Source organism: Populus euphratica, unplaced genomic scaffold, assembly GCF_000495115.2.
Source record: "Populus euphratica unplaced genomic scaffold, PopEup_1.0 scaffold781.1, whole genome shotgun sequence".
NCBI classification, from domain to species: domain Eukaryota; kingdom Viridiplantae; phylum Streptophyta; class Magnoliopsida; order Malpighiales; family Salicaceae; genus Populus; species Populus euphratica.
The window spans coordinates 65,695-77,621 of NW_011500645.1; the positions used below are offsets into that span (position 1 = coordinate 65,695).

Here is an 11,927-nt window from a genome sequence, read left to right on the forward strand (position 1 = left end):
AAGGGATTTTTTGTCTTAAGGTTGTGTTTAAAAAACATGTCCGTTAAAAGAAAAAATGTGTTTTTGCCAAACAAAGCCCTAAAGAATAATAATAAAAAGTAAAACTATTATTTAAAAAAATAAATAAAAGGTTTCCTTGCATATGACTAAAAATCCTAAAAAAATATTGAAGCATGTCATAAAATTAAAAAAAAAATCAAAAACATTTTTGCATGTTTAAAAATATATAAAAAGTACTACATGGATTTTATAACCAATTTATAAAATTTCAAAGGATTTTGATCTACATTTCAAAAATATTAAAAACCTATTTTTAGTAAGAAAATATATAATTCACTTTTAATACAAGGATAAAAAAAACCTACAAAAGAGTTATTATCTAAAATATTATTAGGGATAATAATTTATTATTATTCACTTTTAATAAAAAGATAAAAAACTCATATGAGGATTAATATCTAAAATATTTTTTGGAATAATACAACTTATTCACTTCTTTTACAAGAATAAAAATCATAAGGAGTTTATTTGAAATATTATTTGGAATGATATAGTAGCCAAAACAATTCCAAGTTTGTCATGCAAGTGAAATTACGGATATTTAAACTTGGATTCTAATGTATAAAAGCCATAGACATTCGAAATATCAAATGTTTATAATACTTCTATTTGTTTTCAAGGTTAAGGTTAGGATTGGATAGTTTGTTGTTTAGAGAATAAATTATAGCTATCACCTTGATGAGAAGATTCAAATCATCTACTTCCCCATAAACTAGATAGAAAGGTTTAGCTGCATCACTTTCATAAGTAAAAATACCAATTTTAGAGTTTTTTTTTATCAATTTTTTTAATTCAATAATACATATTTAAAAGTAAACAAAAAATCAAGAAAAGAAAAGTAAGGTTCTTCACCTTTCTTTGCATATTAAAGGATCACCCACAAAAAATTTGAAAAGAAAAAGAATAATTCTGTAGTAACCACTATCATGGTGAAATGATTATGCATATGGAATAGTAAAAGGGTGGACTAAAATTCCTGACACAGCTACTATTATCATGTTATTATGGACCAAGATTCTTCAACATAACCATGTGCACATCCACGTGAAAGGTGTCCCAAGGCCCCTGACATAGATACAAGCTTTTACTCCCACAATTATGCGGTGTTAGTGCCATTGTGTCACCATCATCCACCACAGTAGTAAATTCACACCTTCCATGGATATATTTGAATAAGTTATGAATTATTTATTTCTCCTCAGTATATTTGGTTTTGAACTTCTAGGTTACGTAATAAAGTATCTAATTTAAGGAAGATTATTAGGCTAATACATCATTATTCATAAAATAATCTATAATATTATCATTAAAAAAACCCTAATTTTTTAAAAACAATGACATAATTGGACAATAATTTAAATATTAATTTAATAAATTGATTTAAAATGATTTCTTTATCAAAAATTAAAAAGAAAAAAAATAAATTAAGAGATATCTAAAAAAAAGACTAGGTGCACTTGAGTCTGACCTTCTAGGCTCACATATATATAGCCTGAAAAAGTTCGAACGCTCATCGGCTTCGATTATTATTTTATTTATTTTTATTATTTTAATTAGTTTGGATTTTATTTAAATTAGATGCATGTTCGACTTGTTAGTTTTACTATTTATATATAAACACTGTTATGTAAGAATTTATATTCAATTGATAAATTTTATCTACAAGTTGTTATTTACTGTGTACTTATTTCTTTTTATATAGTTGATTTCTTTTTATATAGTTGAGTAATTATTATATTAAGTTATTAATTGAATTTGTAAACTCTTCAAATAATTAATTAACTTTATATTTTTCTCCAAATAATTAAGTAATTTTATATTTTTCATTCACATCTAGCTATATATAAATATAGAATGAGAGTGATTAATTGTAGATAATTTTAGTTCTTCATTATAAGAATTTTTTTTTTTCAAACCTCGAATTAGCAAACTAATAAATAAATCTGCATGAGAAATGGCAGCTCTTGAACTTCAATTGTCGGATTGAAATTTGAATGTTGATTGAAGTCCTTCAGCACAGTATGGGAAGGAGCAGGATCAGTCATCTGCTTTATCTATTTATACCTACAGGGTTTGCCAATTTCTGGTTAAGCTACACCGTATCTTTCGGAATTTTTGGCTTTGGCTGACTGACACAAATACAGGCAACCACAAAGAAAGAAAAGTAAAGGAAAGGGTGAGAGGAAGGGGAAGGCTAAATAAGAAGTTACAAGAAGTAGTTCCAAACCACCGTTTCCTTGTTTCAAAACAAGAATGCTGTCAGCTATCTAAAACACATTCCCATATCAATTGGAGAAAACAAAATGTAAAGAATTGTTGCTATCAGAATTTGATAGGCACGCAAAACTTCAATCAGAAAAGGGGCGCCGAGATGGATAGGCCAAAAATTCTAGACTCAAGAGAACTGCAAAATACTGGACGCAGGTAAATCAACACATCCCTCATCTCTGAAAAGAAGCCAGGTCCTATTTTACCCAATTAAGATGCGACAAATGCCGTTTCCATGCAATGAAGCAGAAGTTTCCTATATCTCCACTCCAGTGAGGAAAAAAAAAGGATTCCCAAAACTTGATTGGCATCTTTCAAAATTTCCTCAAATCCTATGTCCTGTAGCTTGAGCCTGAAGATTTTGGTTGTCTTCTAACAAGCGGTCATATTCCAGCAGGAGGTCAGCAGACCGTTTGTGAAGGGCAACAACATGGGCTTCTGCTGTTTCAATCTGCTTGTCCTTTTGCTCAGATTCCAGCTTCAGCTTCTTCAAATTCTCTGACAGAGTTGAAAATTGTTCCTGTAGAAGCTTCATTTCCTTGGAAACTTTGCCTTCCTCCTCTTTAAGCTGCATCTTCTCTTTCTGAAGCCTTTCAACTTCCTCTTTTGAAGATCCCACGCTACTTCTCAACCCAATAAGCTTTGAAAGATAATGGTGCATCCGATCAATTAAGAACCCAAGAAAGAGGGTGAAACCTGCAAGATTAAGTTCGAATGATTAAAATATCATGGTAATGAACTAAAAGAAAATCAAAGAAGAGGGGAGATAAATTAATTTAGGCACTATCACTAGAACTATCATGGAAGAGCCTCATATAAACACTGGTAATAATATTGTTAGCCAGAGGTTCAGGAACTTTATGAAGTCCAAACTATCACAGATGACATGTATATGTGTCAAACACAGATGCCTATCTAATATCATGTTGATTTTTATTCACCAAATATTTGAAGTTTGATTTTATTCACATGAACAGATCTGGATTTGATCTTACTCTCTTCTGCTTCTTCTTCTTCTTTTGTTTTCATTTGAACTAAATGATAAAAACTATATCTAATAGCACCTGGTGATCCATCCAAAAATATTTCAACGAAATGATAACAGCTATATCTATAGCACACAGCAAATCAGCCAAAACGAAGTTCACTTCAAAGGATTGGAGAGGCAAGTAGCTCAATTGGCCACATTTTATTGACGGACAATTCAATTGATTTTACACGTGGTAATTAATACATTTAATTTAATCATTACGAAAGGACCAAAAGAAACTAAGTAGCGTGTGTGATCAACATGAACTCCACGGAGCTCCTTGACCTTTGTAAGCAACATCATAGATCTTCTTGACACATGAGAAGTTGCACATGATTGACTTTCTAATATTTCTCTTCTCTTAGAAAAGGCAGCTTCCATCTTGCAAGGGTAAAACCAAGGAATAACATATTACTAATACAAAATAGGAGATGGCTATCTCAGCTATTTATGCTGATTATAATATGGCTTGCTGGTTTTAAAAGCAATTTCATTCACAATTAGTTGTAGTGCGCCACCCAATAAGATAAACATATTCAAATAAAAAATTATTTGTAAATGACAGATCAAAATCATTTGAGGTTAAAAATGGTGTAAAACCCCAGTTAACACAACATAAAAAAAAAAAAAAACAAGACAATCAAAATAAATGAATAATAATATATAAATATTAAATGACTAGAGATGAAGATTTATGAATTTAAATCTTATAGTATGGTAAGCCTTAAAATAATAAACCAAGAAGGGATAACCCATGAAAAAAAAAATGAACTAAAGAACAAGGACAAAATTGTCATTATGAGTACAAGGGAGATACAAATAAAAACTTGCCTTCCTTAGGAAGCCAAGTTTGCCTGCCATTTGAGGGAGAAAAAGAGAGATATTGAAGCAAAATTATGAAAAATTCTTGCTAAAGAACACCAAAGAGAGATAAATAAAAGAATCAAAGAGGGGATCAAGGAAATTAAAGATTATCGAGGGTTGTTTGGTTAAGGGAAGCCAACAATGAAGAAGAAGAGGAGGGAAAGAAGTGAGTAGAAGATTATTATAAGAGGGATAGGTTCTGCCAATATGCCTATTGACTGTTCTAACTGACAATGCACTGTTATTATTCAATTTAAAACCTATGGTTCCATGATACAATGTTTAGCCAAGATAATGATAAGAGGGATCAAATTTGTTGATTAAATTGTTAAATACATCATGTTGACTTATGTTAGTACAAGACTTTATTTAATTCATTGTTGAATTATTAGGATAAAAAGGACTGTAATAGAAATGAAAATGAGTTCTTAAAAAAAAAAGGGAGATTAATCAAGATTGAATAAAGTTATAGTAAAGATTAAAGCATTGCAATATTAATTTTTATTTTGGGTCCTTTACAAGATCATTAAGAATGCACTTTTGTTATTGTTTTCCTATTCTAGTTACTATTCTAGTTACTAGGAAAGGTAATTTTGTAGTTATGTATAATGTATTATAATACTTTAAGTACTTTTTTTTTTGGTATGTAAACTAGAGTTTATGGACTTTAATATTTTGCTAGAAAAGAAATTGAAATTTAAAGTCGTGACTACGTTATATTTTATGTTCTTCCTTATTATTTAAATTTTCTTACCATTTTATTAGTATACTAAATTAATTAGGTTAAAATGATGTCGTGAATGTAATGAGATTATTGATGAGATGAAAATTTAAATAAGTTAAATAGATGCTTGAGATTGGATTGAGTAAATTATTTTGATGTCAACACTTGGGCTCATGATATATTAGGAAAAAAACTCTGCCAGAATTTCAGTAAAATAGAAAAAAAAAATCCCTTGTTTTTAGAAATCCTCATTTGACATGTTGATTATAAGTAGGAAAAAAATTTGGAATCTTTACAAAAGGTCTGCTCAATCATGACATCCTCCATCTAGTTTCACAGTTAAGAATGGCATCATCATTCCCTCAGGTCATATAAGCTCATTTAACAACGCTATGTCATATGTTCCATTTGAAATGCAAGAAGAACCATGGTAGATTAGCACATAATGTTAAAGACAAAAAGGAAAACACTGAAATGCATATCAGGTCATGGTGTTGAGTCTAAATCATATATAGATTTCTTACCTCCAAACCTCGAGAAAAGTTCACAATTAACCACTTCCTAAATCTTCCGAATGCAATATAAAGCAAGTTAGTCACCAGGTTAAGTAAGACAACAACAGTATTTAGGTGCAAGGATCAATACAGAATCTCTGTTTAGCTTTCTTTTGCAATAATCATAATTCATCCATTCTAGAAAGTACATGGTGTTATACACGCAGAGGAAATAATTCCAAGTCACTTGAAATTTAAATTATTGTGTAATTTTAGTATTTTTATTTGCAATAACTGTGTAATTTTATCATTATTTAAGTATAATTTATTTCATTTAGGAAAATAGCTTATTTCTTGTTATGTCGTTACTGTTAATTAGGAGTAGATGTTTATTTCTAGGACTTTTATAAGGCTTTTTTGTGTGCCTATAAGCACAATCGTACATTGTATCAAGGAATCCATTTTATGAATTAAACTAGGAATTTCAGTTTTAACTAAAAAATAAACTAACGTGAAACAAAATAAAATAACTTTGAGAGACCGATATCCTATTTTTCTTTGTTCTTGTTAATTCAAAAAACACCCCTTAGTGGATTCGAAGATCTGCTAAGTTAATTCTAGGGATTTTTATCTTTTCTTCAAACCCCTTTTTCATCAAATTCCATCTTGTGCATCAGGAGACCACAAGGATGGGAAGGAGAAAATCTCTAAGCCTTGCACACAGGAACCAAAACAAAACTCAATTGTTGAAGGCAAAAGGATGTTACTTCTTCAGCTATTGTTAACCACACCTTTAGCTGTGAGAAAACACTCCAAAAAAGTGTAACCACACTCCCACTATCCCATATTTTGAAACAAAAATACAAAATGAAGGTGGGGCTATGGGGGTGTGGTTAAACATTTCTGGATTACCAATATCAGTTCCTCTTTAGCTGCTGTAGAATGGATGCTCTTTTCTTGCAAAATCTCTGTTTGGCAATGCTATGCACAGGACAGCAATGCAAAATCTAAATTTTTGGGGAACTTCCCCAAAGTCCTTTTGCAATTGTATCTTGTGGGCAGCAACAGGTCAACACCAAACCAATCCTAATTAAAATAAATTGTCTGCGCACAGGGAACATGTATAATCACTTAAAAACCACTCAGACTCACGCACTAGAAGGCATATTCGAGTTTTTAAGGCAGAGCACACTTCTTGAGTAGATCATATGCTGAACGACATTTAATCAAATCTAAGATCAGCCCTTCCGTAAGCAACATAAACGCCATTCAAAACTGGAGGGGAAAGCTATAACTACTAACAGTTACTTCACAAACCAAAAGCAAACTTTTGGAGACAAGGAACGATGCTTGTATGGCTATTTCCATCCCTTGAAAATATATATCTACCTTATTCAGCAAACAAAGCAATTTCACTGATGGTTTCCTTTTCTTTATTTTATTCAACAATGAATAAGAATCCTTATGACAAAGGGAAACAAGAAAAAAAGGTGCTTGGATCAATTATAATGGCTAAAGGGTCAAACATCACCGGAAGCTTTCAATATCAACCAAACAAAGTTTACCTATTTCCCTTCCAGTTCATTTGATGGAAGAATAAAAGCATTCATAGTTGCACCAACTAGAAAGAAGCGGCCAAGGCAATGCTATTACTTCAACTAATATCACCCACAAACAAGAAAAATCAGAAAGTGCAATAGCATATGTATTGAGCAAGTTTAGTGGTAATGGAAACAAAATCCAGGCTTCACACTTACTTGTAATTTGGGAAATTTCAACCTTAGAAAATAGGTGGGTGCATATACTGTCTCTATAAAGTTATCATTGGTATAAAATGTTGTTTACAATTCTGACATGGGAGTGTCCTCTAATGGTCAACTATTTAAGTTGGGGTTAGCAATGTAAATTAATGAAGTTTTTTTATGATGTTTAATGTTAGCCCATGGGCCAACTTTGAGCCTGAATTTGAATCTTTTTATTGCATGAGAAAATAAGTTTATTTTATATGGTTTTCAAGTTCAGAGTGTGATATTTTCAGATTGTCCAACCATGCATGCATTGGAGTTTTCTATAAAAAAATTATGAAATTTTCAAATTGTCCAACAACGCATGCATTGGAGTTTTCTATAAAACAATTATGAATGTTTTAGTTTCTACATCTATTTATGTTTTTAGAAAATCATAATTGTGTGTTAATATTTGTCTAGTTTATATCGAAGTCATTTAGTTAGGTCTCAATTATGTTATTTTGTTGTTTCTCTAGACTTGAAGGGTTGTTTTAAGTATATACTAAAGATTCAAACAAATTTAGAGGGATCTTTTAACAAAAATTGAATTGAAAATCTTTGACTTGCCTTTTGGAACCTAACAAGTTTTGTGTCTTCTTTGTGGTGGACTTATTCCTTTAATCTAAAGTGGTGATTTGATCTGTATCTTTAGGGTGAGTTATTCGAATCTATATCTCTTCAGTTTTGTATCTTAAAGTAGTGAGCGAAAACTAACATTTGTGTGAGTGAGCAGCTGCTTTGATATATCCATACCATCATAGTATCAAGTTGGTATTATAGTTTAGGATTTACAACCATCATTGCTCGTGGATGTCATGTGCAACAATTCAAGAGTGACATCCGAGCTCTTGAAATTGATGAAATGAGAAGGCAACTCGAGTGTTTTGACTAACTTGAAAATCAAGCCCATAATGACAAGGATGCCAATCATTTCCCATAACAAACCACACCATGATTCAAGTGATAGACAGTTCTTCTTCTCGGCATCAAAGAAAAAGTAATAGAATGTCATCCTAAGAATCCGATGTAAAACTTAATATTCTTGAAAATGGTTCTTCAAGTAATAATGATCAGATGGGCATAGGGATATACAAGAGAAATTTCAACAAGAAGAAAATGATGTTGAAGCTGAAATTTTTTATGATTCTAGATCATTTATGGATTAGAATCAACCACTGAAATTCAATGAGGATGAGGAAGATGGTACTGAAGGAGAAGATTTTGATGCAAAAATCTCAATCTGTGATGAACCTAAGTTTGCAAAGGAAGTTCATGTTATATCAGATGGGCAGCAAGTTGTTGAGGTGGTTCTAGAAGTGGTTTTTGATAAAGAAACTTACAAAGGATGTGCTTCACATGTGATTAAGGAGAATTTTGAAATTAATTGGGTCAAAGTTAATGTTTTTTAACAAAGAAAACAGGAGTGAACTTATCAATATTTTTGGCAACATTCTAGAAACAATTGTCAATAGTTTAAAACATAATAGAGTTGATAAAGATAGGAGAGTTGAGTTGTTCTTTCACAGTAATTCAAGGAACATCCATAACATGGAAACTAATGTATGTGATGTTAAAGGATTCCAATTCAAGGCTTGTATAACAGATCATGAAAGTGTCCTCGTTCTAACGGTCTTATTGATGATGGGCTACTTGAGCTTGGAGAAATAGCCATTTGAACTCGAGGACAAGTTTATCTTAACTAGAAGAACTTGACATGAGAGCGTCATCTAATAGTCTTATTGATGATGGGCTACTTGAGTTTGGGTTGATGATGCACATAAGTGAATTTTTTTAAGATTTTTACTGTCAACCCATGACTAACTTTGAACCTAAATTTGCATCTCTTCATTGCATGGGAAAATAAGCTTATTGTTTTCAAGTTCAAAATATGATCCTTTTAGATTGTCCAACCATGCATGTATTGGAGTTTTCTATAAGAAAAATAATGGTTGTTTTAGTTTCCATGTGCTTGTTTGTGTTTCTAGAAAGTCAAAAACAAGTGCTAGTTAATGTTTGTCTAATTCTATCAAAGTCATTTATTTGAATCTTAATAATGTTATTTTGGCATTTCTTAGACTTAGATGGTTGTTCCAAGTATATAATTATGATTCAGACTATGTATGAAGGATCTTTAGGCGAATTTTGAATTAAAGTCTTTGACTTAGCCTTTTGGAAACCTATCAAGTTTTGTATCTCTTTTGTGAGTGGTTGACTTATTACCTTAACTCTACAACTCTAAAGTGGTAATTGATCTATATTTTTAGAGTGGTGAGTAATTTGCATTTATATTTTTTCAGTTTTGTACCTTAAAGTAGGGAGTGAAAACTAACATTTTGGTGAGTGACCTGATACTTTTCCATAGTCGTACCATCCCGAATCAAATTCTCTGCTCAATTTGCTGATGCATTGTGAACAGTATTTCACACACTCAACAATACCTCAACCATGTGAGGTTGACCATAAATATATGTTTTCTCATTGTACTCTTCTACGAAATGCATGGTTTTCCACAATATTGTAAGCTATCAATTCATGCATCCTTAACTCAAACTCGCCATCTCTTCTCACTAGTTACCTCTAATGGTACGAGTATTCACCTTCTAGATTCACCTTCTAGATTCATAAGCAATAATATAATCAGGGGCATTATATAGTCTACATATTTCTACTGATTATAGCGTTTTCTTATGTGCTTATGGAAACATTGGAATATAGTTAAGTAATCAGATAAGGCACAGACTTGATATAAATTAAGTTCACTTACCCCCAATAAAGAGTGTAATTTCCTCTTTATTTCACTACTATCAGAACTAATAATTGCAAACCACATGTTTCCATCCAAAACAGCATCATCAAGCACAATAAAAGAAGCTGAAAGCAAAAAACACAGAAGCAAGCAAACAAAAGGACCCAAAGAAAAGAATAGGATCGTACCCATGAGTGATGCCTCAAGCAAGTGGGTTCTCCATAGAACCTGATCCATAGGTGACATGGTTCCAAGCTTTGCACCCTTACTTTGGATCTTAACAATGCTCATGAGGCTAGAAAACAGAATCACAGACATGGTTCCAGCAATAGTTTTCACTGTAGCAGGACCCTTTCCCATCTTCACCTGATCCAAACTCTTAATCACCAAGTCTCTCAATGGTCCAATCTTTACCAACAGCAAAGATGCCACAAACCCCTCAGCAAAAAGAACTAAGAACAACAACTGAATCATCTTTGCTGCTACGCAAAACTAGGTTCTATCTTAAGGAAATGAAAAAAATTTAAGTAGATCACAGATTAAAGCAGAAATTTAAAAAAAAAATGTGTGTGTATATATATATATATATATATATGTATGTATTCTTTAATGGAAACCCATTTGCCCTTGACATTTGAGCTAGAACAAGTGGATTATCATATACTTAAAATAGCACCAAATTTCTTTTCCATAAGGAGCGAAAATTGGTTGGAAGAGTTCACATAATCTCTTTAAGTTCTCGTGAATTAGTAGTGTCAATCTTGACAAGGAAAAAAACCCAGTGTTTATATCTGAAAAAATAAAAAAAGAGTTAATGGTTTGGTTTTAGGGACCAGTCGGGTTTAAGGCTACAGATACCGTGCAATTAAGCTCTAATTAGGAAAAAGATGTGAGCTTTTTCTAAGAAGCACTTTTTATTCTTTTCATGAATTTTTCCCAATGGTGTGTTTTAAGGATTAGTGGGGGTGATTTCGGAAATGGGTTTTGCTTTTGCCAGGCCAACAGAGATCATGTAGTTAACAGTACCGCTGTTCTCGCAATTTAACAATATTTTATTTTTTTATTTTAAAACAATTAAAACAATATTTTTATAATTTTTTAAATAAAAATAATTAAAAAAATAATTATTATTAACCATAATTATTAAACTGGATCGGTATAGTTACTGGATCGACTTATCAGGCTAATCCTAAACCAATCCAAGGCAATAAATTGAAATGATCAAAAATTCCGTAAAAACTAGTTAAGCCACTTGTTTGAGTTTTGACCAGGATAAAACCTGGTTGAGACCTACTTTTTTTTTAAATGTATTTTTTTTTATAACCAAATATCTTTTTTTATATATTTTTTAATTAGTTAATAAATTTTTTTAAAATTTCACTATATAAATAATAAAAAAATATTTTTTATATAAGATTTGAATTTTATATTAAAAAAATTATTTTTTTGATATGATATGTAAAATCTTTTAGTATATATATTTTATATTCACAAGAAAAAAGTTATATTTTTTAATATAGAATAAAAAAAATTTAAAATAATTTTTAAAATTTTATTATTTGTAAGATGTATAACTTATATTTATATAACTTATTTTTTAAATTTTTTATATAAAATATTAAAATTTTAAATATTTTTTTTATTTTTTAATTAATTTAAATGAATTGACCCTTGTAACTTAGCAAGTGACTTCTTAATCTGATCAACCAAAATGATAACTATGTACAAAACAGGCAAAAGTGACAAAAATCCGTGTGATAACCGGAGAGGGTGCAAAATAGTGTTAGGGCATTAGGCTGAGATTATCGTGTGTTTAAGCTTGGAAAATAGATAATGCATGTTTAGGGAGTGTTTGGGCTAATGGGTAATACGATTATTGTCTGGTTGTTAAGTTTCTTTTGCCCTGTAACACGGATGAGCTTCTTGCTTGTACTTCTCTCTGGAGAAAGTACAT

The 11,927-nt window shown here is 31.0% G+C and overlaps 1 protein-coding gene across 1 annotated transcript; it reads right to left on the minus strand.

Annotated features, from left to right (window-relative positions):
- Positions 1 to 2,255: 2,255 nt before the first annotated feature.
- Positions 2,256 to 10,532, minus strand: LOC105115831 (uncharacterized). Its single transcript, XM_011012870.1, has 2 exons — positions 10,162 to 10,532; positions 2,256 to 3,024 (listed from the first exon to the last, which is right to left on the minus strand). Exons 1-2 carry the CDS (start codon positions 10,445 to 10,447, stop codon positions 2,654 to 2,656), a joined length of 657 nt encoding a protein of 218 aa, XP_011011172.1. The 5' UTR covers positions 10,448 to 10,532; the 3' UTR covers positions 2,256 to 2,653.
- Between the last annotated feature and the right edge of the window lie 1,395 nt (positions 10,533 to 11,927).